General features: G+C 45.1%; 2 protein-coding genes across 14 annotated transcripts in view; one reads left to right on the top strand and one right to left on the bottom strand.

Moving 5' to 3' along the window:
- The window catches only part of TTLL3 (tubulin tyrosine ligase like 3), a 31,297-nt gene extending 15,007 nt beyond the window's left edge, over positions 1 to 16,290 (top strand). For 10 of the 11 annotated variants that reach the window (XM_058726056.1, XM_058726054.1, XM_058726052.1 and 7 more), the window contains exons 9-14: positions 2,121 to 2,269; positions 5,596 to 5,839; positions 6,990 to 7,425; positions 12,484 to 12,919; positions 13,620 to 13,843; positions 14,049 to 16,290. In XM_058726056.1, coding sequence (XP_058582039.1) covers positions 2,121 to 2,269; positions 5,596 to 5,839; positions 6,990 to 7,425; positions 12,484 to 12,919; positions 13,620 to 13,843; positions 14,049 to 14,225 — 1,666 coding nt within the window. In that variant the 3' untranslated portion in view covers positions 14,226 to 16,290. The remainder of the gene's footprint in view (positions 1 to 2,120; positions 2,270 to 5,595; positions 5,840 to 6,989; positions 7,426 to 12,483; positions 12,920 to 13,619; positions 13,844 to 14,048) is intronic. The other variant, XM_058726050.1, reaches the window with a different exon arrangement.
- A 47-nt stretch (positions 16,291 to 16,337) lies between these two features.
- On the bottom strand, positions 16,338 to 23,180 carry RPUSD3 (RNA pseudouridine synthase D3). Of its 3 annotated transcripts, XM_058726093.1 has the most exons (9): positions 23,044 to 23,179; positions 22,581 to 22,720; positions 21,662 to 21,706; positions 21,421 to 21,520; positions 20,588 to 20,695; positions 20,422 to 20,506; positions 20,070 to 20,193; positions 17,580 to 17,719; positions 16,338 to 16,769 (listed from the first exon to the last, which is right to left on the bottom strand). In XM_058726093.1, the coding sequence occupies exons 1-9, from the start codon at positions 23,166 to 23,168 to the stop codon at positions 16,578 to 16,580; spliced, it is 1,059 nt and encodes a 352-aa protein (XP_058582076.1). In that variant the 5' UTR covers positions 23,169 to 23,179; the 3' UTR covers positions 16,338 to 16,577. The 3 variants fall into 3 exon arrangements, with proteins under 3 accessions (XP_058582076.1, XP_058582077.1, XP_058582078.1); XM_058726094.1 differs by lacking the exon at positions 21,662 to 21,706; XM_058726095.1 differs by lacking the exon at positions 17,580 to 17,719 and having other exon boundaries at positions 16,628 to 16,769; positions 23,044 to 23,180.
- Positions 23,181 to 25,613: the final 2,433 nt, after the last annotated feature.

Below are 25,613 nucleotides of genomic sequence, written 5' to 3'. Positions count from 1 at the left end.
TTGTATCTGTTTTAAATGTTAGAAATTAAAAACTAGGTGACCCTATACTACCTTAACTACCAGAGAAGTATCAGAAAAAGCCCCTCCTTCTTAAACTAAGAATTCTCAAGACTAAGAACATTAGAACATGAGTCCTTTGTATTTCTAGATGTGAGGTAAATTCTAGAGAGCCTTAGGCACTTCTCAAAAGTTGGGATTATGTAAAATATTACATCATATAAGGGTGCCTGGCTGGCTCAGTTGGTGGAGCATGCAACTCCTGATCTCAGAGTCATGAGTTCAAGTCCCATGATAGGTATAGAGCCTACCTTAAAAAAAAAAAGGTTTTGGGGTACATGGCTGTCTCAGTCAAATATAAATGCTGTTAACTGGTTCACTCACTGAAGTTATGGATAGTTAGCATTCATTAATTTATACAGTACTTATGGCTATGTTTTCAACTGCTTTTTTTTAAGTTTATTTATTTTGAGTGAGAGAGAGAGAGAGAGAGCACAAGTAGGGGAGGAGCAGAGAGAGAGAGAGGAAAAGGGAGAGAATCCCAAGCAGGCTCCGCACTGCCAGTGCAGAGCCTGATGTGGGACTCAAACTCAGAAACTGTGAGATCATGACCTGAGCTGAAACCAAGAGCCGGTTGCTTAACCGACTGAGCCACCCAGGAGCCCCTGTTTTCAACTTTTTTAAAAACACATACATGGCTCACCAGCCAGGCTTTTATCAAGGTTGACTTCCCACAAAAACACTAGTTGCTTTTTTGTTGTTTGTTGTTAAATATAAAAATGGTATTGTTATGTCTAATGTACTTTTTCAAATGACACATGCCCTTGCCACCATCATATGACACTTCCCTGGGCCAAATCACAGGTTTATTAAGCAGATTCCCTATGCCATGGCCCACAGAAAAGTTTCCAGCAAACCCTCTGGAAATAGAAGATTTAGGACTTGAGTGTGAATTTTCCTAAGAGGCCATGCCTAGCCCCCACCATTTGGCTGTCTCTGCTTCTGGTGCTTTCCCATTGGGTGCTGCTGCCTCATTGTTAAAAGAGGTATAAGTTCTTCAAGGCTGCAGACATTCATAAGGCTAAGATGTAAAAAGGGATTAGCATCTAGTGGAAGCTTCCTTCCTATTCAATCAGAAGAAAAGGAATGGGAGAGTGTGGATGAGGCTGCCATCTAGGGTATTTCGTGACTTGGTTTAGTTCAGGACATTTGTGTCTTGTAGAGAACAGAGTCTGCCTTTGTCCATGAACTCTTATCTGCACAGCCCAGTTGCTGAGGCAGGCAACCATTCATCCACTCAACAGACTTGGGGAGTACCTAAAAGGTGTACTGCTGGGGGATGGGAATACAGCAGAATAGTGACTGTAAAAAATGTTCCTGCTCTCATGGAGCTTGGATTCCAGGGGAGGGAGACAGATACAATAACCAAATAAGCGTAGGTGTGGAGTGGTAAGTGATGAGACGAGAAACAAGCCAAGGAGATGTGTGATACAGATGTGCTTAGGAAGAATTAGACCAGGAAGGGACCCACCTATCAACTGGTGTTAGGTCCAGGTTTGGAGGAATATGAACCCCAAAAAGCACCTGTGGGTGGAGGGATCATACAGGACAGCATTTGCATTCTGACTCAGCCACTTAACTCAATATGAGGCCTTGGGCAAGTCTCTGAACTCTCCCAGCTTCAGTTTACACAGTAATACTTCCCTGGCAGGGCCATAGAGAAGATTAGTGATAATATATGTGAAACCCCTGGCACCATGCCTGGCACATAGTAGTGCCTCATCATCAGATGCTGGCGTGATTAAATTCAGCTGAAGGCAGTTCTATTGTAACAGAAGGTAGGTGGCAGAAGGTGGAATGTTGGAGTAGGAGGGCGTGTAATAAGTGGAATATCCCCCTTCTTTCATATTCTAGCATTCTCAGATGACACCCTAGGCCAGTTAGAATTTGGGGGTCAGCTTGAGGGTGGGATGGAGGTTTGGAGGAGACCTATCTGGCTCTCTCGGGGGAGGGTGTGACCTAGGCTGGTTGGACCATGGCCAGGGGGCTTGTGTTTCCTCTTGCCTTGTCCACCAGGCTGCCCCCAGACCCAGCCCTGCCCAAGTCCCATCATCTCCCCACAGTGAGGGGGCAGAGCTCAGGCACCTCGACACTCAGATCCAGCGCTGTGAGGACATCCTGCAGCAGCTGCGGGCCGTGGTGCCGCAGATAGACATGGAAGGAGATCGCAACGTCTGGATCGTGAAGCCGGGAGCCAAGTCCCGAGGACGAGGTGGGAGTCAGCCCCTGTTTCCTGCAACAGCACCCTACGGCCTGCGTCTCTAAATACAGGCTAGGGAGGTTAGTAGTGCAGGCTGTGTTGGACCCAAACTGCCTGGGTTTGAATCCCAGCTTTGCTACTAATAGCCTGTGTGATCTTGAGTAAGTTACATCACCTCTCTGAACCTCAGTTACTTCATCTGTAAGGGATGATAATAACTTCCTGTGAGGTGAGGATTAAATGAGGTATTGTGGCTAAATTTCAGCACGGTGCCTGGCACAGAGTAATCACCCCACAAACGTTGGCTGCTGTGATGACGATGTCATCTTCTCTCCTGCCCTCAGAGTTGGGTTAATGCTTTAGGTGTGTCTGGTGATACTCATGTGCAGTGGTCTGTCATCTATGGGCTCTCTGATTTGACCAGTGCATCCTTGTGAAGTATAGCACAGTGGTTAAAGTATGGATGCTGAGAGCCAGACTACATCAGCTCTGCCTCCTACTGTCTGTAAGACTTGGGGCAGGAGAGTCAACCTCTGTTCTACTTCATTTCATCATTCGGTAAATGGAGCCAATATTACCTACTCCAGAGGATAAGTGAGTATAATATGTGCTTTTACATAGTAACTGCTGTATATGTGCTATTATTTTTTATCCTGGCTGCTCAGCCCAACATGAATGGAATTATAATAGGGGAGCCAACAAGTTGGGGTGGTGCATTAGCCCAGCCTTAAAAAACTGGTTAAGGACTCATGAGATGTGGAAAACAGACTTTTTGCACCAGACCCTCCAGATACTGAGTTTGTTCATGTCCAGGTGAAGCTGTTAAAGGTCCAGACACTGAGTGACATCCACATGTCACTTCAAAACCAGCATCTTGGTCTTTTCTTTTCCTACCTTGAAAATACTTGTGTTGTTTTTTTCTAATTATAAAAATATGTATTTATTATTAAAAAAAGATTAGACAATACAGAAATATAGAAAAAAGAAAGCAAAAGCCACTCTTGATTTCACTGAGATAACTACTGTTAACCTTTTGGTGTGTTTCTTTCTATACTTCCTTCCCTGCATTTGGGGAGGGAGAGAGTGAGGGAGGGTGTGTGTGTGTGTGCACGCGTGTGTGTTGTTTTATTAAAATAATTTTTTTTAACATTTATTTATTTCTTGAGAGACAGAGACAGAGCATGGGCAGGAGAGGGGCAGAGAGAGAGGGAGTCACAGATTCTGAAGCAGGCTCCAGGCTCTGAGCTGTCGGCACAAAGCCCGATGTGGGGCTTGAACTCATGAACCAGGAGATCATGACCTGAGCTAAAGTTGGATGGTCAACTGACTGGGCCATCCAGGCTCCCCTGTTTTAAACACCATATTATTCTGTAGCCTTCTTTTCTCATTTATTATATCTTTCCATGTCAGTTAGTATAACTCATCTCTTTTTTGCATCTTTCTTTTTCTTAATAAGTTTTGGACTTCATTTTAGTACATCTAGATCTGCTTTTTCTTTTTTTCTTGTTTTTAGCTTACTGTTATGTACACATTCAAGATACACAAAACTAGAGAGAATAACACAGTGAATCCCCATGTACCTAGCACCAAATTTCAAAGTTGTATCTCCATTTTTTAGAAAAGCTTAACTGAAATGCACATGTGATATTCCAACGAAAAGGTGTGAGCATACAACTCGACAAATTGTCACAAAGTGAACACACTTGTGGAAAGTACCCAGATTATGAAATAAAATACCTGTACCCTAGAGGGTCCCTCCTGGACCCCTCTTAGTCTCTATGTCTACAAAATGGTAACCCCTATTCTGATTTATAATACTATAGATTAGTGTTGCCTAGTTTTAGATGTTACATAAAAGTACAGTATGTACTCTCTTATCTCATTCTGTCTCACAGTTGCATACTTCACTCTAGTTTAGATGCACTGTCATGGATTTACCTAATCCATTCCTGATGGATATTTAGATGGCTGCCAGTTTTTTTCCTATTTATTGTTGATTGACTGCTGTTACAAGCAACACTATGATAAACATCCTGTGCAAATATCTTTTGGGCTTAGGATAAATTCTTAAAAATGAAATTGCTGGGTCAATGGACATGAATAGCCTTAATTTTTGGTTATACAAGGCGTTGTATTCTTGGGAATCTTGGTGATCATTCTGGCCATTTGAGAAAGGATCTGGTTTGGGAACTAGACACAAGTTATTCTGTGCCATTGGCAGGTGATCAGTCTGCTTTGGGTGCCAAACAATGAAGGAATGAGATTGACTTGTGAGTATGTATGTTTGCAATGTGATTCTGATATGTATCAGCATTAAAATGATGCCTTTTAAGTATAAGATACTTAATGTCACTTGCATAAAAGAGATAAAATTAAGATAAGGCAATTATTTTCTACCTAAGAGAATGGCCAAAATAATCAATAGTGTTGGGTAGGATGTGGGAAGATACATAATCTCATATACTTTGCTGGGAGTGCAGACTGGTAGAACATCTTTGGTAATATAAAATGAAAAAATGTACATACCCTTGGAGCCAGCATATCTACAGCTAGAAATTTATTCTACAGGTAACTAATAATAGTGATAGGAGATAACATTTACTGAATGCTCACCATGGGCCAAGAACTATTCTGAATCCTTAACATGTTTAGTTAGATGTATAGAATCTTATCAAACTGAGGCACGTAAAATCTTCCATAACTTGGAAGGATATCCATTGAACCTGGAAGCAACAATTGGCTGCCTATGGGAAAGAAGTATTTTTAATTGCATACCCTTTGTACTGCCTGCTTTTATGTTTTATATTCTGTTAATTATTGGGAAAATCTAATCAAAGTCATATATGCATATGGTATTTTAAAAAGCCCAATATGGTTTGAATTTTTATGCGTGCATATATTACTTTTCAATTAAACAGAAGTGATTAATTAAAACAATTTTTTAATTAAAAAATATTTTTTAATGTTTATTTTTTTGGAAGAGAGAGAGAGACAGAGAGACAGAGCGTGAGTCAGGGAGGGGCAGAGAGAAAGGGAGACACAGACTTTGAAGCAGGCTCTAGGCTCTGAGCTGTCAGTACAGAGCCCCATGTGGGGCTTGAACTCACGGATTGTGAGATCATGAACTGAGTTGAAGCTGGACACTTAACTGACTGAGCCACCCAGGTGTTCCCCCCGCCTCCCCAATTTTTTTAATCTTTAGCAGATGCTCAGCTTTGCCAAAGAGAACAGGGTTCTGGAGAAGCACTCTTACGTACTTGGCCCTATCAGTTCCATGGTCCCCTGGCCCTTACAGCCCAAGCCTGACCTGATCCCTGACCACCCTGTTTCCCCCGTAGGCATCATGTGTATGGACCACTTGGAGGAGATGCTGAAGCTGGTAGACGGCAACCCCATGATGATGAAGGACGGCAAGTGGGTGGTACAGAAGTATATTGAGCGTCCCCTGCTCATCTTTGGCACCAAGTTTGACCTGAGACAGTGGTTCCTGGTGACTGACTGGAACCCACTTACCGTGTGGTTCTACCGTGACAGCTACATCCGCTTCTCCACACAGCCCTTCTCCTTGAAGAACCTGGACAAGTGAGCCCCATCCCTTGTTTCCTGTGAGCTCCCTGTCTAGCTGGGGAGCTGACAAGCAACAGGTGGTTCCCCAGTGCAACGCTGGGCTCCACACACAGACTGCACACAGGCAGGTCCCCTATCCATCCAACAGATACCTACCAAGAGTGTTTTAGCATTTGAGATACAGCAGTGAACAAAACAAGAGCCCAGCTCTGAAGAGTTCACATTCCCGCACATAAGCTGGATATGTATGAAATGTGTCTGCCCATGTCCTACCCAATGCTATTGATTATTTTTGCCACTCTAAGTAGAAAATGGTTGTCTTAATTTTATCGTTTTTAGAACAAGTAATGTTAAGTATCTTATGCTTATAAGGCATCATTTTAATGCTGTTACTCATAGATAAGCAATGAATGTAATAAGTAGAATTATCTAATAGGTAATAAAATGATACATGTTATTAAAAAAAGACTGTAGAGCAGGGTCAGGGGGTGCAGGAGAAATGCAAGAGCAGAGAGTCAAGTCGCAGTATTAACTTGGGGGCTGAGAGAAAGTCTTGTTGAGCCCTGGGTTCAGATTCCATCTCTGCAGCTTCTAGGCTGTGTGACTTTGGTCAAGTGAAACCTCTTTATGCTTCTTTTTTCACATCTGAAGAATGGAGGCAGTATTATGAAACTCATAGCTGTCGGTTACTGAATGCTGCGTATGTGACAGGTGCTAAGTGTTTCATGTATATTATCTCTGTCATTCATGAAAACCCAGTGAAGTGGGTACTATTACTACCCCATTTGACAGATGTGAAGGAGCATTTGGGTGAAAAGATCTCACAACTGGTCGGTGGTGAAGGTGGGACTTGAGCAGTTTGACTACAGGGCCCATACTTCTAACCCACCTTACCTTCCAGGAGCTGGAAGGGTTAACTGAGACTAATGTACATAATACTGTGGCCCCATAGGTAGTGCCCTCAAAGGGATAAGACTGGTTCTGGCCCTAGAAGATTGTGGTGGCACCCAGATCTTTGTCCTTCTTGTCTACCCTAGCTGAGCCCTATCTCAAGGTGAACAGTCCAGGGTGGCCCAGGGCTGGTTCCAGGGTTTGCCTGCCCTCCCTGCATTTGGGTGGGAGAGGCACAGGGAGCCAGACCTCAGCTTTCTGCTTTCTGCCCCAGCTCAGTGCACCTGTGCAACAACTCCATCCAGAAGCACCTGGAGAATTCATGCCATCGACACCCGCTGCTGCCCTCAGACAACATGTGGTCAAGCCAGAAGTTCCAGGCCCACCTGCAGGAGATGGGGGCCCCAAACGCTTGGTCTACCATCATCGTGCCTGGCATGAAGGCTGCTGTGATCCATGCCCTACAGACCTCCCAGGACACTGTGCAGTGCCGGAAGGCCAGCTTCGAGCTTTACGGTGCTGACTTTGTGTTTGGTGAGGACTTCCAGCCCTGGCTCATTGAGATCAATGCCAGCCCCACCATGGCCCCCTCCACGGCTGTCACCGCCCGGCTCTGTGCAGGTGTGCAAGCTGACACCCTGCGCGTGGTTATTGACCGGCGGCTAGACCGCAACTGCGACACGGGAGCCTTCGAGCTCATCTACAAGCAGGTGAGGCTGCTGGGCCTAGGCAAGACCCCAGGGAGTCTGTCCCCTCTTCCACGCATCCCTGTAGTGAAGCACAGGGCACTGTAGTCAGACAGTTCCAGTTCAAGTTCTGGTCCTGCCATAGTGACTCAGTACAGCCACTTTTCCTTGAGCCTCCATTTTCTCATCTGTAAAATCAAGATGCTGTTACCATCTTTCTCATAGGGTTTGGGAGGGTGAAAATGAGTTAATATGTGTGGATCATCCTTATGATCCAGTTATTGCACTAGTGGGTATTTACCCAAAGAATACAAAATCACTAATTTCAAGGGATAAATGCACCTATGTTTATTGCAGCATTATTTACAATGGCCAAATTATGGAAGTAGCCTAAGTGTCTATTGATAGATGAATGGATAAAAAAAATGTGGTATATACAGTGGAATATTATTCAGCCATAAAAATGAAATCTTGTCATTGGCAACAACATGGATAGATCGATCTAGAGAGCATAATGCTAAGTGAAATAACCCAAGAAGAGAAAGACAGATACCATATAATTTCACTCATGTGGAATCTAAGAAACAAAACAAATAAAGAAAGGGGGGTGGGGGAGACAAACCTAAAACCAGACTCTTAACTATAGAGAACAAACTGATGGTTACCGGGGGGGGGGGGGGGGGGGGGGGGGGGGGCGGTGAGTGAAACAGGTGAAGAGGATTAAGAATACACTTATCTTTTTTTTTTTTTTAATGTTTATTTATTTTTGAGAGAGACAGAGACAGAGTGTGATTGGCTTAGGGGCAGAGAGAGGGGGAGACACAGAATCTGAAGCAGACTCCAGGCTCTGAGCTGTCAGCACAGAGCCGGACGTGGGGCTCAAACTCACGAACTGCGAGATCATGACCTGAGCCAAAGTCAGATGCCCAACCGACTGAGCCACCCAGGCGCCCCTAAGAGTACACTCATCTTGACGAGCATTGAGTAATATGTGGAATTGCTGAATTGCTATATTGTATACCTGAAACTAATATAACACTGTGTTAACTACACTGGAATTAAAACAAAAAAAATTAATTGTAATACAACAACAAAAATATACATGTGGATCATGTTTCTAGAGATGCATATAGTCCCAAAAATAAATAAAAAACGTTGAAAAAAAAAAAAAATTAAAAAAAAAGGGGCGCCTGGGTGGCGCAGTCGGTTAAGCGTCCGACTTCAGCCAGGTCACGATCTCGCGGTCCGTGAGTTCGAGCCCCGCGTCAGGCTCTGGGCTGATGGCTCGGAGCCTGGAGCCTGTTTCCGGTTCTGTGTCTCCCTCTCTCTCTGCCCCTCCCCCGTTCATGCTATGTCTCTCTCTGTCCCAAAAATAAATAAAAAACGTTGAAAAAAAAAAAAAAATTTAGAGATGCATATAGCAAAATGTTAAAATGCTAAATGTTAAATGGCTTCAAATCCTTGCTCAATAACTATGAGCTGTGTGACTTTGAACAATTCCCTAACCCCTAGGGTTCTCCGTTTCCCCATCTGTAAAGCAGGACTGAACATAATCCCTACCTCATAAAGTTGTGATAATTAAATGAAGAGATAGGTAAAGCCCTTCAGAACAGCACTTGAACATCATAAATGCTACATGTTTTAGCTATTATTACTACCTAATAAGGTCCTCAGGTGTCTCATGATAGACGGCATCACTTATAATGCCTGGACATACAGTAAGAGTCAGTTAGTGGAAGCTGCTACTGTTGTTATTATTGTTGTTATTATTTTATTCCTTGTATAATAATTTTACTCACCTTGTTCCAGAAAGAGATTTGAGTCCACTTATTGGAATAGAATACAGTTTTTAAAAATCAGTCAGAAAACCAATTTCAAGGGTTGCTGAACTCTGCAATTTCTCATGGTAGTTAAATTCAATATCCTAATTCTAAGTATCGTTCTGATTAGGATTCGGCTTCTATTGGGGCACCTGGGTGGCTTAGTTGGTTAAACGTCTGACCCTTGATTTGGGCTCAGGTCATGAACTGGCTGTTGTAGAATCGAGCTCGGCATCAGGCTCCGCACTGAGTGCTGAGTGTAGAACCTGCTTGGGATTCTCTCTCTCCCTCTCTTTCTGCCTGTTTCCCACTCATACTGCCTCTCCCAAATAAATAAACATTAAAAAAAAAAAGGATTTGGCTTCTGTCAGAGTTTGGCCATAGGTAGAGAACATGCTGATTACATGACCCAGGTGTCCTGGTCTTTGTCACAGTTACTGATCATAAATTAATATTGGCATATTGGTTTCAAAAAACAAATATAAGGGCAGGAAAATAAGACAAAACCAAAGGGGAAGGAAACATTCTAGCACAATGGTTCCCAAATGCTGGTTCACAGGCCAAAATCACCTGGCAAGCTTTCCAAATGTACAGGAGTCAGGAAGCCCCACCCCCAGAGACTGTTCTGAAACGTCTGGCTTAGGGACTACACATCTGCATTTTTCAGATGTCCTAGTTGTCCCAAAAATCTTTCATAGCTTTTTTTGTTTTTGTTTTTAATTTTTATTTATAAAAAAATTTTTTTTAAGTTTATTTATTTTGACAGTGGCTGCACCAATTTATATTCCCACTAACAGCATACAAGTGTTCCCTTTTCTCCACATCCTCACCAATACTTATTTCTTATCTTTTTGATAATAGCCATTCTAACAGGTGTGAGGTGATATCCCATTATGGTTTTGATTTGGATTTCCCTGCTGATTATGACTTGGAACACCTTTTCACGTATCTGTTGGCCATCTCTTTGTCATCTTTGGGAAAAATGTCTGTTCAGATCCTCTGCCCATTTTTAAATAAGACTATTTGTCTTTGCCATTGAGTTGTATGAGTTCTTTGTATATTTTGGATACTAGCCCCTTATCAGACATATGATTTGCAAATATTTTCTCCCATTGGGTAGGTTGCCTTTTCCCTTTGTTGATAGTTTCCTTTGCTGTTCAGAAGCTTTTTAGTTAGATGTAGTCCCACGTGTTTATTTTTGCTTTTGTTGCCTTTGCTTTTGATGTCAAATCCAAAAAATCATTGCCAAGACCCATGTCAAGGAGCTTACTGCCTATGGTTTCTTCTAGGAGTTTTATAGTTTCAGGTCTTAAATTCACTTTAATCCATTTTGAGTTGGTTTGTTTGTGTGTTACAAGGTAGTGGTCCAGGTTCATCCTTTTGCATGTGGCTGTCCAGTTTTCCCAACACCATTTATCGAAGAGACTGCCCTTTCCCCATTGAATATTTTTATGCCTTCTTTGTCATAAATTAATTCACCATTTATGTGTGATTATTTCTGGGCAGCTCTGTATTCTGTTCAATTGATCTATGTGTCTTTTTCTATGCCAGTACCATACTGTTTGATTACTATTGCTTTGTAATATAGTTTGTAGTCCATAAGTGTGATGCTTCCAGCTTTTGTTCTTCTTTCTCAAGATTGTTTTGGGGGCACCTGGCTGGCTCAGTTGGTAGAGTGTGTGACTCCTGATCTTGGAGTTGTAAGTTTAAGCCCCACACTGGGTGTAGAGATTACTTAAAAATAAAAATCTTAAAAAAAAAAACATTGTTTTAGTTATGCAGAGTCTTTTGTGGTTCCGTGTAAGTTTTAGGATTTTTTCTTTTTGTGAAAAATTCCTTTGGCATTTTGACAGAGATTGCATTAAGTCTGTGGATTGCTTTGAGTAGTATGGATATTTTAATAATGTTAATTCTTCCAATTCATCAGCACAGAATGTCTTTCAATTTATTTGTGTCTTCAGGTTTTTTCATCAGTATCTTAGCTTTTAGTGTACAGGCCTTTCATTTCCTTGGTTAAATTTATTACAGGCTTTTGTTCTTTTTGGTGTTCTTTAATCTCTTTTAACCTAGAGCAGCAGCACTGTTTTCTCCCACCCCCAATAGTTTGTTGGGATCTTTTGAAGGGACCAGGTTGGTTGTTTTGTAGAACTGTCCCACATTCTGGATTTGTCTGATTGTTTCTTTGTGATGCTATTTAGCTTGTTCTTCTGTTATCTCAGTGTCCTATAAACTAGAAGTTGGGCCAAACAGCTTGCTAAGGTTCAGGTTAGACATTTTTGGCAAGAACACTTGAGATGTGATGCTGGGTACCTCATATAGTATCACAAAGCACACACTGTTGGTGTCTCGTGATTAGTGATGCTAAGTCTGGCCATGGGGTTAAGGTGGTAGCTACCACATCTCTCCATTGTATGTTGCATCCTCCCCTTTGCAATGATCAGTTACTTTGTAAAGTGATACTTAGGTGCACATGACACATTTTCCTGTCATCCTTTTCACTGACTTACTTTGATACCCAGTTTTGATTAATGGGGCTTTGCAGGAGCTCTGATATTTGTATTTTTTACAAGCTGCAAGTGATTCTGATAGATTCTAATCAGGATCCTTTGTTGACACAGAAAACACCTCACACTAGCTCAAGGTTAAAAAGGGGTCATTAGCAAGACACAGGGAGGCTGTCCTGGAGCCCAGCTGCAGGATGTATGGCTGGCTTAATCAGAACTGAACATTGTACAGAGGCTCCTCTTCTGGAACTCTTCCTCTGCCTCCTTCTGCAAATTTGCTACTTCATTCTCTCCATAGAATGCCTTCATTAATGCTCTCAGTTTCTCCTTCCCCATAATAGGTTCATGTAAGGCTGTAGGCAGGCTCCAAGCCTCTTAGCTATCTGGGTGACATAACTCAAATTCTGTCTGCAGAGAATCTGGCTTAACTCAGGAAGCTGTCCATCAGCAGTGGCTTATGGAGCAGAACCCTACACATTCCAGCAGGGGTTGGGAGAGCTTAGGAGGGCAAAGGGTAGGGGGTCCTAATAGAGGCATGACTAAGACTCCTGACTCCACAGGGTTACTAATCCCAGGGGTTCTGTGACTTTCTAGGTACTGATTCAGGCTTCTCGAGCCAGACCCTTTAGAGAACAGAGATGGGTTCCCTGTTTCTCAACCCAGAAATTAATTCCATCCATCTCTGTCCTGATTCCTTCTGGGCCTAGGATTCCAGCACCACTGTCTGAACAGGCCTTATCTCCTCTTCTTTCCCACAGCCTGCCGTGGAGGTACCCCAGTATGTGGGTGTCCGACTCCTAGTAGAGGGCTCCACCATCAAGAAGCCCCTGGCAATGTGTCACCGGCGGATGGGGGTCCGCCCAGCACTCCCTCACCTGCTGACCCAGCGAGCCTCTGGGGAAGGCAAGGATTTGGGGACTGTTACTCACAGGTCAGCTCCTAGGAAGGTTGCTGGGGCCAGGAGCCTGGGGCACACTGAGAAGCCAGACTCCACTGCCACCACCTCGGCCCCCGGAAAGGGGAAGAAAGGCAAGGCGAAATGTGCCTCGGCCCTGGTCTACCCCAATCTCCGGAAGTGGGAACCCCCCAGCACCAGGATGGGCTGCATTTTCACCATGACCTTTGCTAGTGGGGACAGGCAACCCCACCCCTTGAACAGATTGCCATTGAGTCTGAAGAACCCCCAAGCCCTGGGTAAGACCATTCCCCCAAAACACCCCAAGGTCCCAAGGCAATTTCTTCCTGCTCTCCACGCCCCTCCTAGCCACCTAGATTTGCAACCCCGCCGTAGCCCCACCAAAAAGACACCAGTAGCAAGTAAAAGCCATCACTTACAAAGTATTTTCTAAAAATGTGTGACCAAATGAGTATCGTTCCCTCCAAAATAGTCACCCTGCAAGGTAGTGGTACTTATTCACAGATTCCAGGACTCAGTCCCAGGTCCATCTCTCTTCAGAGCCCAAGCTTTTCCTGCAGCGGTATTCTGCCTTTGCCTCCACGCAAAGTTGCCTCTGGGGGAAAGGAGCTAATAGTTGTTCAGCACTTAACAACTTACGCTGTGCCGCTACCCAACCAGCTCCTTTAGTCCTTACAACCTAGCGAGGTAGGTGCTATTATCCCCATTTTCCAGCCGAGGTATCAGGAAGTTTAAGGAAGCTGCCTGAGGTTGCACATCTCAGAAGGGGCAGAGCTGGGATGCAGACCCAGGTCTGTTGGGCTCTAAACCCTGTGTTCTTCCCATGGCCTCTGGAGGAGGAACTGGGAGGGCTCCATTTGCCATCTTACACCCCAGCCCTCCTCTTCCCCCACTCTCCACCCTCCACGCACACCTTGAGGGGCTGCTGATCAGCCTTGGGGCCTCCCCAGGCCCTCACGGCCCCTCTTGCTCCCACAGCCCCTTACCACTTCCCCAGCCTTCACACCAAGGCCGGGCTGCCTTCTCATGTGCTCCGATCCCAGGGGCGGGTCCTCAGACTGCAGCGCAGCAAGTTGGTGGGCTCTAAGGCCCTGTCAACCACAGGCAAGGCCTTGATGACTCTACCTACTGCCAAGGTTTTGATTTCCTTTCCACCTAACCCTGAGCTCAAGTTGGCATCCAGCGTCCTGAAACCAAGAAAGGTGGGCCTTGAGCCGTGACTCACACCCTGGTGGGCAGTGCTGAATACTGGGGTCAGGGCTGGAGGGCACAGGCAAGGGTAGCTCCCTGACTAGCTGGAGCCCCAAGGGAAGGGCTTTTTTCCTCAGAACCCCCTTCCTGAACAGATTTCCTGATCATCTCTTCCTCCCTCTTCCCCCCTTTCACACCGAGGCTGTTGCTCCCCAGCACCTTCATGGTCCCTGTCCTGGAAGTTCCTTGTGGCCTCTACCCTTCGAAGTTGGAAATCTTCCTAGCACCCACAGAAAGATCAAGGCCAAAGGCAAGTTCAAGGCCAGACTCTGTGACAGACCCAAGGCTGAGACATGCCTCATGAAGACAGCCTTCCAGGACCCCTGTCCTTGATCAGTGCATACCAGGGTCTAGGGAGCATGGGGGACATGAGGCTACAGAAGCCCTTGCTTTGACCCTCACTGCCCCTATCCTGGATGCAGTGCCAAATAAAAAGGAGCAAGTGAAGTATCCTGGGCTTGGCTCCATTCCTATTGGAGGTTGAAGAGAGGGTAGGCTAAGGCCCTGTACCCCAAGGTCCAGAGTGAGAGCTATAGGCCATCAGCAACCTTCCACAAAGCAAGGGCCAGAATTCCCTCACTAGCGACAGATATGGGGCTTCCTATTCGGGGACTCCCTGACATCTCTGACCTTTGGATGGGGGGATAAGCCTCACTTTATAGATGAGGAAACTTACAGATGAATCTGAATGAGAGACATGGCTTGCCCAAGATCATATGGCAGTGAGAAAACTAGGACACTGCCAGACTGCTCACCACTGGGAGATCCCCAGTCTCCAAGCCCAGGGGAGAAGCTGGGCTAGCAGCAGAGTGACATCTAAGGGTGTTAGATTTATAACGTAAGATGAAAGAAGGATGAACCTTGCCTAAACCCAGCCCTTCTCCAGAGGGAGTGGGTCTGTCCCTTCCTTAGCAAGGGGCCATGGTTGCCTAAAAAGGAAATATCAGTAGTATTTTAGTATTTCTTAGTTGTAGTGGGTTGAATGGTAGTCTTCCCTACACCCAAAGATATATCTGCTAGGAAACTGAATAACTTTATTTGGAAAAAAAGTCTTTGTCAATGTGATTAAGTTAAAGATCTTGAGATGAGAGTACTCTGGATTATCCAGGTGGGCCCTAAATCCAATGACAAGTGTCTTTATAATAGTCAGAAGACACAGACACTGGAAGGCCGTGTGAAGATGGAGGCAGGCTGGTGTGATACAGCCACAAGTCAAGGCTTGGAGCCACCAGAAGCTGAAAGAGGAAAGGAAGGATTCACCCCTAGAGGCGTCAGAGGGCACAGCCCTGTTGACAACTTGATTTCAGACTGGCCTCCAGACAGATCTATGACAAAATTGATTTCTGTTGTTTTAAGCCACTCGGGTGTGGTAATTTGTTATAGCAGTCCTAGGAAACTAACAAGACTAGTCAAGTGGAGATACATATACTCTGATCCAGCAACTCTTGCATAACCGAATCAGGAAATGCATACAAGTGAGTTTACACCACTGTTGTGCCAATAGCCGAATGACCTGTCTGTTAACAGTAGAATGGACTGGTGTGGCCATGCAGTGGAATTCAAAGCCACACCATACATCACAGATGCATCTCACAGCGTGGAACAAGAACAAATCACAAAAGAACATACACAGCATGACTCCATTTATGGAAACACCAAAGTCGGGCAAAACGAAGTGTATTGTTAAGGGATGCATATGTATGTGGAAAACCTTAACAAGACAAGCAAGGGAAACTCCCATGTCAGGATAGGGTTTCCAACCTAGGATGAACAATAGAACCCCTTGGGGAACTTAAAAGATTGATGCCAGGATCTCCGGCCCAGACTGCTTAAATTGGTATCTTTGGGGTGCAGAATCACAGGGAGGGTACAGCGCTTTTTTAAAGCGTCCTGAGAGGGAGGAGGAGGGGGTTCTACTGTGGGACCAGGGTTGAGAACTACTGCCCTAATAAGGAATAAGAGGCATGTTTCTGTTTCGTGCCCTGAGTGGTGGTTATATGGGTGTCACTTTGTAATTCTTTAAATCACAGAGATGTTTATGTACTCGTTGTATGTTTGATATATTTCAGTTTTTTACTATAAAAGATCTGAGATCTTCATTTCAATATGAAGTCCCCAGAGTAGTCAGATTTATAGGGACAAAGGAGAATGGGGGCTACTAGCAGATGGGAAGTCAGTGTTTAATGGGGCAGAGCTTCAGTTCTGTAAGATGATGTGATGATTTTGCACAACAGTGTAAATGTACCTAATGCCACTGAACTGTTCGCTTAAAAATGGTTAAAATGGTAAATTTTGCTATGTGTATGTTACCACAATTAAAAAACCAAACATTTCCTCCCAGCTAGAATTGGGACAGAAACAGCCAAATAAAAAGACCACATATTGAACTCAGCAGAAAGCGTGCTCCATGATACTCACTTTCTTAGCAAATCTTCAAAACCATACTATGAGGTAGGTACTTTTATTAATGCACGTCCAAAGAGATGAAGTCATTTGCCTAACACCATACAGCAGGTGGCCTAGGCAGGCTTTGATCTTAGGTGTGTCCGAATGCAGAGCCCAGGATCTTAAAGCAAGGCCTTACTGCATGTTGAGTACTGACATTCTCCTCAGGCCTCATCGTAGGTTCATCTCCCACCCCATCCTCACTGCTTTCCAGCAGAAACAAAAGGAACAGAAGGAGCATTATTGTTGGTGGAGCCCCAAGCACTGTAGGGTCCTGGAGAAATAAGAGGGCAAGGGTGCCAGAAGCTTCATGGGGGCCTCCCCGGGCCTCATGCCTGGAAGATGGAGACAATGCAGGTGGAGATGCAAGGGCAGTTGGGCAGCCTGGGAGGGGGTCAGGCAGAGGCGTCTGAGGAGGGCTTCATCCGGGACCTGGGGTGGGAGAGGCATGTCAGCGTTCAGCCAGGTTGAGTTCCAACAGCTCTAACCAAAATGTGAGTAAGGCAAATATTTCCTCCCTCCCTCCCCCGCTCCATGTCCATAATTTGTTATTCACTTCCTACACACACACACACACACACACACACACACACAATCACGCTATGGCAGAGACTGGGTAGGGTTCATTAAATCAGTTTCTACCTGTGCACACAGGTAAACATTTCTGAGTCCCTCTTGCAGTTTGGTGAGGCCATATGATAGTTTTAGCCAATGGAACAGAGTGCAAGCATATGCCACTTCCAGACTTGGCCCACGAACACCTCCCACGTGAACCTGCACTGTCCTGTCTCCCTTCATCTGGCTGCATAGCAATGGCCTGGGTCCTGAGTGCTTGGAGTAAAGCTCACCCACCCCACCCCCATTAATTATATTTAATGTGGAGGGAAATTACTGTGCTAAGACTCTGGCACTTTGGGGTTACTCTGTTAAAGCAGATAGTTACCCTAACACATGCACACATACACCACTACTTTTACCCCTTATACCAAAGAGACCCAAAGGACAGCTGACTTAGAAGGGCCTTGAGAAACTGGCCCTTCAATAAGTTAAACTTCCTTATTGAACAGATGGGTGGCAGAATGAGGCCCAAGAGAGGGGATGTTACTTGCTCAGGGCCACACAGCAAGATAGGGCTACAAATAGCCTTGGAAGCCAAGAGGGCTACCTCAGTCCCAAATTTCATAGCTAATGTCTGAAGGTGCTGCCCACCCCCCGAAATGGCAGGTAGGTAGGCTTGGGTACCTGTCTTTGGGGCTTGGTGCTCTCTGCTGGCAGTAGAAAGCGCTGACCCAGGACAGTGCCCACGTGGGCAGAGTATGTGTGATCCCCGAGCACAGGGCAGAGCTGTAGTACCATGTGTACCTGGAGCTGACTGGGGAACACTGGGGGACAGGAGAGAGATGACAGGGTGGGCAGCTGCTCTATCTGCCCCACCCAGGTTCATCACTCCCCCTTTCCTCTGGGAAAACAACACCACTCCGCTCCCATTCCCAGATCATGTGGTTTCAGTGATGTTAATGCTACTGCTCCTACCTCCAGAGCAGGGTGAAAGACCAGGTCAGGACAGTCCTATCAATCCACCTGGCCTGTGGGATTCGCTTGTGAAGAGATACAACCCTGAATTTACTGCTGAAGCTACTGGAAACAATGCTCTTTCCTGTGAGGGTGCTAAACTGGTGGGGTGCAGGTCAGGAGCTGCTGGAGCCCTGGCCATCTCTACCTTCACCACAGGATAGCCTGTGGGAGAAAGAAGCCGACATGCCCGAGGCAAGAAGAAATGGAGAAACAGCTTCCAGAGGACGTCCTCTGAGCCTCTTGATCCAGGAACACCTAAACTTAAGTTGTATGAACCAATACATTCCCTGTTTTTGGCTGACACCAATTTGAACAAGTTTTTGGGAAACTGACAACCAAAAGTACCTTGACAAATACAGAATTGGGGGGCTGTGTGCTACGCACGGTACAAAATGCTTTACTTATGTAAACTTATTTAATCCTCATGACAGCCCTATAAAGTAGATCCTATCATCATTCCCATCTTACACACAGGAAAACTGAAGCTCAAAGAGAAGTGACTTGCCTACCACCATAAGCTAGGATTCAAACCCAGGAGCTATACTCTGCTTCCATGTCTGGCAATATGGTGGACTGGATAATCTAAAAACCCTTTTGCTGGGTGCCTGGGTGGTTCAGTTAGTTAGGCATCCAACTCTTGATTTCGGCTCAGGTCATGATCTCACAGTTCATGGGTTCAAGCCCCATATATGACAGTGCAGAGCCTGCTTGGGATTCTCTCTCTGCCCCTCTCACACTCTCTCTCTCAAACCAAATAAACTTAAAAAAAAGTTTAAAAACCCTCTTGCTATAAACCACCTAGAAACACCAGAAAAATAGAACAATCATCCTTTTAAATATGCATCTGGGCATATAGGAAAGTAAGATCCCAAGACCAAAACCAGGGGAAAACAAATCCAGAGCACACAGAGGCAACGTTTCACCTATTCTAGGGATGCTGCCAATCTTGAGTATCCAGGGCCCTTGGGGTTAAGTAGCTACCCAGGGGCTAGGGGTGAGGCCTTAGTACCCAAATGAAATACTAGAGGGGCTACATCTCCAGTGATGGGGTGGACTAGGAGCAAAAGCCAGTCAACGGTAGATAAGTGGGGAATGAGAAAGTTTCCCCTGAGAATTCGCAACCATGAGCCTGCTCTCACACAGGTGTGGGGCTCAAATTAACACTACTTGAGTGATCTGTGAACTTCCAACGGAGACAATATTTAGAGAGATCCTGAACTAGTGACAGCCCTGGGGCATTTGACTGAAGCAAAGGCAGAACCTCTCCCGAGGGGCTTATCTACAGTGAGGCAACAAAAGACTTCCAAAGATAAAGGCCTAGCTGAACTTGAATTCACAATCCTAAATCACAGAGCAATGAGAAAACAATTCACCAAGTATTAGAGTCAGCATGAAACATCACAGGATCAGACCCTCCAGAATCTTAGACAATGAAAATATAGAAATACAACATACAAGTGTGTTTAACATGGCTAAAGACAAAAAAATAACAATTGAGAAAAAAAAGATGCTATATATTTTTAAAGGCCATTTTTATTTGTAAAACAACCAAATAGAACTTCTAGAAGTGAAAAATACAGCCAATGGATAGGCTGAACTGGCAGATTAGATCCAATTGAAGAGAAAACTATTCACCTGGAAGACAGAGCTAAAGAAATTACCCAGAATGCAGCAAGGATTAAGAAATGAAAAATATGAAAGAAAAGAGACCAAGCAAGGAGAATGAGAAGGTCAGACACATCTCTTAGGCATACAAAAGGAAGAGAATAGAGAAAATCCAAGAGGTGCAACACTGGAAGAGAGAAAGAACATTCCAGGATGGATGAAATATATTAATGTTCAGATTCAGGTGAATCCCAAGCAAGATAAATAAAACTAAACCCATATACCTATCAGATTTGGCATCGTGAAACCACAGAACACCAAAGACAAAGAAAAGATCCTGAGATCAGTATGAAAAAAATAATAAGATGAGCTACAAAGGAATGACCACCAGACTGACAGAAGTGCTACCTCCTCCAGATGGGCCTGATTACCTACCCCTGGGGTCCCTCAAATGCTCCCCAGGCTTCCATTAACACCACCACCTTCTTTCAATCCCCCTTGCCTCCTCCAGCCAAATAGAGGTATGAAGGCTGGCTGGGGCTCCAGACCCACCTGTCAGTGGCTGCAGTTGGACCAAGGCACAGCCAGAGCCCATGGCCACCACACGGAAGTGGCTGAGGGTCCTCTTGACACCTTCTTGGAAGTCTTTTCGGGATGGGGACTTCACTGGAATTACCTGTGGTGTCAGCCCCCAAGAATGAACAAGCTTCACACACACCTGGCACCTAAGCCCAGACCCTCGCTGCTGCTAATAGACAGGGCCATAGTATAAGTAGTGGTTACTTGCCTGTTTTAGGGGACAGGAGAGCCAGCCCCCCCTCCCCCAAGTCTCTACTCTTGATTCCTCTGTAGGGATAATATATTTGGAGAGTCCCCTTCTACTCCCTGCCAGACCATGACTCACAAGATCAACGCCATCAACGTGTTCCAGTTTCAAAGCTGCTTGGATCTTCCCCTCAGAAGTAGCTGGGATCCCATCAGTGACAGCACTAAGAAAGAGGCAGGAAGAGGTCACAGAGTGGCTTGCCAGGACCTCCCTACTGCCATGGGAGCCTCCCAGCACCACTCACCAGTAGGTGGCTGTGGGCCTCTGGGCTCTCCGTGAGTGGATGAAGAACTTTTGGAGGCGGCTGGCTGTCTGAGGACAACTGGAGAGGAGTACAAGCCCAGAGGTCTCTCTGGAGAAAGAGGATAAATCACAAAACTGAAGTCCCTTGGGCTCACCCCCAAAAAAGGGAGCATGCTTGGGAAGGCACACTGGCCTGCTTAAGGCAAAGGAGTCACACCAGAACTATAACTCAAGACCTCCTCCTGAGAAACAAGAAACTTTCTCATGTTTGATACTAAGACTACATAATTTAATGTGCTCATTTTGCCCTGGTCCCCAAGGAGCTCAGAGCCAAATGTCATAACAATTACCCCCACTGCTGAATGTCTACAATGTGCCAGGCATTACAGTAGGAATTCTGTGTATAATAGCTCATAAATAACTAAATTCCCCACAAGCCTACGAGTTTGTGGAATTTCAGAAATATTTCATCCAAGTACCGGCTCTAGTTGATAGCAGTTTTAGAGGAAAGAATATCATGGGTCAACGAGCAATGCCTGCCATGATTATGGTATTGGAGAAGTGACTGCACGCTGAGCATAGGTATGATTAGCTCTATTTTATTATTAAGGGAACTGAGGCTCAGTGAGTTTTCATGCTTTGCCTGTGATCACAGTTTGTGTGTACGGATTTGAACCCAGATCTGTTCACTCCCTCCTTTTCCTTGCATCCTTCCTCTGTGCTCCCAAACCAACCTGTGGAAAATGTCTAGACCTACTCCCAAGCAAGTGTTCCCTCACCCAAGATGGATACCTGTCCTCCTACATTCCTATCACCGCCCCCACCATCACTTACTTCCCAGATGCTTGCACAACCTGGAGCTCCTGATCCCCAAGCCCCAGGGACTGGCTCAGCTCTGGCAGCACTGAGAACAATGTCAACTCTCCTGGTTTTCCTGGGGGGACAAAAAAGGAAGGAAAAGTACAAGTTGCTCTCAGAGGCCTTTGGCTTTATCCCACTGACCCGTTCTCTTCAGTATCCCCTCCCTCAGAACCTTCAAACCCTCTTTCACTACATCCCCATCCCCTGCCCGTACCTGTCACTGGTAGACCCGGTGGCTTATTCAATGTCACTAGAGGTCCTAAAACATATATTACATGAGCATGAGCAACACAAAAGCAGCAGAGTTTATAAAGTACTTTCTCAATTCATCTTATCTTGTGACCCCACTACAACTCTCAGACCTGAGTTATCAACTACACCCTAAACTGAATTTCTTTCTGTCCTTCGCATATGCTAAGCTAGTTGCTACCTTAGGCTTTTATACTTGCTGTTTCCTCAGTCCCAGATTTTCACATGTCTGACTCTTTCATATCATCTCGGCTCAAATGTTGCCACCACAGAGAGGCCTGAATCCCCAATCTAATGTCTGCCACATGGTCATAATACCCTGTTTTATTCATAGCACTGATCACTAGTAAGTACTTTGTTCACTTATTTCCTGATGAATCCATTTCTGCCACTAAAATATTAGCTCCCTGGGAGCAGGAACCATATTTATCTTGTTCAGCACTGTATACCTGTGCCTAGAACAGTACCTGGAACAAAGCCTCTACTCAATAAACAGTTGAGAGAATTAACAAATCACTGAATGGAGACTGAGGCTCAGAGAAATTATTTTCCTACAGCCACACAGTAAGCTGATTACAGAGCCTCGATCTGACTCCAAAGCCTGTGTTTTGTCCATCGGTAAACAATTTTTTATGGCAATTCCTATTACCAAGTGCCTACTATGTTGAAGGCTCTCTAGTTATTTGCACCCTCTCACCCCCATCCCCAAGATGCTGAGGCTCAGACAGATTATGAGGCCTGTTCCAGGTCATACCACTAGTGGGAGGCAACACGAGGATATGACCCCCAAAGACTTTAGCAGGGAGCCCTGTCAGCCCCTAGAAGGCTCTCAGCAGCAGGCTCCCCTCCAGAGTCTGTGTGCAGCTGCCCCTCCCACCCCTCACCTTTCTGGTCCACTACTGCAGCCCTCAGCACATCAACCAGCTCCTCCCGACTGAGGTTCTCTAGCTGCAGCAGCTCCGGGAATGGCTGGCCCCCCAGGGGCCTCGACCGTTTGCTGGAGCCTCGGGATCGCAGCCGATGTCTGAAAAAGGTAGAGTACGCAGTAGGAGGGATCACTCGTTTCCTGAGAGGTATCCATTCTTATCTCCCCACACCTTATATACTGCCACCTCCTACAAATGCCTCAAAATGCCTGGGGTGAGCTTCCCGCAAATTCAGGCACATCTGGCCCCATTTTACAGAGGAGGAAACTGAAACTCAGAGAAACCAAGTGAGTAGTTTAGGGTCGGTCACACAATAGTGGCGGGATTAGAACCCATGCCTACCTAAGTCCAGATACCACACACACTTTACCCCGGCCCCACCGTCCCACCCACACGAAGGGGCGGGTGAAGGGGTAATCACCCGGCTTCGGTGCCAAAGCCTGGGGCCTTGGGCACTGCGCGGACCCCTGGCCGCCGCCGCCATACACCCCAGATCCGGCCCAAAACACTGCAGCCACCCATCTCCCGAGCAAGGACAGTGCGCATGTGTGGAGAAGGGCCGACCCGCTCTCCCACAGCGTACTGATTGGTCAGATTGCCTGTCAATACGACTAGCGAGCCGGCTGGCTCAGAGGCGTGAGAAGGCGGAGCTTTACCTTCCTGCAGGCAGAAAATGTTTTACTCCCAGTCTATGCTTTTGAGGAAACTGAGGCACAGAGCAGCTAAGGAATTTACTCGCGATCACAGGACTTGTCTTAGGACAAAACAGGAACGAAAGATTAAGGTACTCTGATTACCATTCCAATTCATAGGAGCTTCTGACTTCAAAAAACCACCTGTGGGGCGCCTGGCTGGCCCAGTAGGTAGAGGATAGGATTTTTGATCCCCACTTTGGGTGTGGAGATTAATTAAAATTAAAATCTTTTTTTAATGTCTTTTTTTTTCTTTCTTTTTTTTTTTTTTTGAGAGAGAAGAGCGCAAGCGGAGGAGGGACACAGAGAGAGAGGGAGACAGCATCTGAAGCTGGCTCCAGGCTGTCAGCCCAGAGCCCGATGCGGGGCCCAAACTCGTGTACTGAGAGATCATGACCTGAGCCCAAGTCCAATGCTTAACCGACTGAGCCACACAGACACCCCTAAGTTAAAATCTTAAAACAAAACACCACTGTGCCCAATTTTGTAAGGCAAGTCGAGGGGGAAAAAAAAGTCCCCTTTGGTCCAGTAAGCCTGCTTGGAAGAACAGCCTGGTGCATAATCAATCCAAAAGAAGAAAAGGGCCTGAGGGAGAATGAGATTCACTACAGCATTATTTATCAAAACAAAATCAAAACAAATCTCAAAACTGAAGACATAAATTGTCCTATGATTAGCTCTGTAGGGGACATAAATCTAATATATCACCAATTCAACATTTTTTTAATGCTAACTCTATACCAGGCCCTGGCATCTCTGAGCTGGAATCAGGGATCAACAAGGCAAGCCCTGACAACAAGAAGTTCACCCAGTGGACACAGATCACAGCACACACAGCACACCACAGCCCACCTTGCTAAACCCTGTGCAGATGCTGAGAGAGTAAAAGGAGAGGAGCTGAGTGAAATCAGAGAGCAAGTTCCAGCATGTGTGGTGACAGAAGGGTTGTGAAGAACTAGAAATGCACCAGGAGGAACAGGTACTGGGAAGAAGGGAGGCAGAGGCAGGGACCAACAGGAGAAATGAGATGTTAAGTGAAAAACAAAGAACATGGGTTTTATCCTATAATTACACCTATACAAAACTTACATGCAGTTTGTGTATTGTTTATTTACTAAAAAAACTGTAACTTTCAATTCATTGTTCAGGAAAAGACTGAACATCAACAGAGGAGTGGCTAAGTCAGTTGTAGCATATCCATACTAATGCAGCCATTGATTAAGGAATGTGTATGTCTGTGTATGTCTGTATCTGCTTATGTGAATCAGTTTCCAAAATATATTAAAGCAAAAAAAAAGGGAGGACAAGTGTGACTAGAATATGCATATGTGTGTGTGATTCATATATATGTATTACATTTTATGCCTTTACATTTCTGAAAGGACACACAAAAACGAGATGGTGTTTGCTTCTGGAGAAGGAATCAGGGGTGAGAAGATGAATAATGATTTTACCCTTTGGAATCGTGTAAGTTTTTTTAATCTTGATATGTTTTGCTGGTTTAAAAATCTAAGCCAGATATGAAAGACTGTATGATTCGTAAAATGTTTTAAATGCCAGCCAGGTGCCCCCCCGACAAATAATTTTAAGTAAAACTAGGTAGATGGGGAAGCACCTAGGTGTCTCAGTCAGTTAAGCATCTGTCCGTTGATCTCAGCTCAGGTCTCGATCTCAGGGTTGTGAGTTCGAGCCCCATGCTGGGCTCCAGGGTGGACATGAAGGCTACTTAAAAAAAAGAAAAGAAAAAGAAAACACAGGGCGCCTGCGTGGCTCAGTTGGGTGAGCGTCTGATTTCTGCTCAGGTCATGATCTTGCGGTTGTGAGTTCGAGCCCCGCGTCGGGCTCTGTGCTGACAGCTCAGAGCCTGGAGCCTGTTTCAGATTCTGTGTCTCTTCTCTCTCTGCCCATCCACCGCTTGTGCTCTGTCTCTCTCTGTCTCTCAAAAATAAATAAATACATGTAAAAAAAATTTAAAAAAAAGAAAGCAGTAGAAATGAATTTTTTTAAAGGCTATATGATTCTACTTACATGACATTTTAGAAAGGGAGGCAAGCTATATTGGCAGAAAAGAGTCAAGGGTGGGGTGAGTAGAGGTTGGGAAGTAGAGCATAAGGGAACTTTTTGGCATGCTAGAAATGGTGGTTACATAACAGTATGAATTTGCCAAAACTAAAAAACAAACAAACCCAAACTTAATTGTCTATACCTTAAAAGGGGAAAATTCATTTTACGTAAATTATACCTCAAGAAACTTATTTTTTTATTTTTAATTCAAAGATTTAAATAATCACTTTTTGAA

Source organism: Neofelis nebulosa, chromosome 4, assembly GCF_028018385.1.
Source record: "Neofelis nebulosa isolate mNeoNeb1 chromosome 4, mNeoNeb1.pri, whole genome shotgun sequence".
Lineage (NCBI taxonomy): Eukaryota > Metazoa > Chordata > Mammalia > Carnivora > Felidae > Neofelis > Neofelis nebulosa.
This window is presented reverse-complemented; position numbering and strand designations above follow the sequence as displayed.

Excerpts from the sequence above, each read along its gene's own strand:
- RPUSD3 (XM_058726093.1), bottom strand. The coding sequence starts at position 23,168 with ATGCGCACTGTCCTTGCTCGGGAGATGGGTGGCTGCAGTGTTTTGGGC. Across the intron at positions 21,521-21,661 it reads ACCGGGTCTACCAGTGACAG|GAAAACCAGGAGAGTTGACA; the intron begins GTACGGGCAGGG and ends TTGTCCCCCCAG. Across the intron at positions 16,770-17,579 it reads GCACCAAGCCCCAAAGACAG|GTCCCGGATGAAGCCCTCCT; the intron begins GTACCCAAGCCT and ends CTCCCACCCCAG.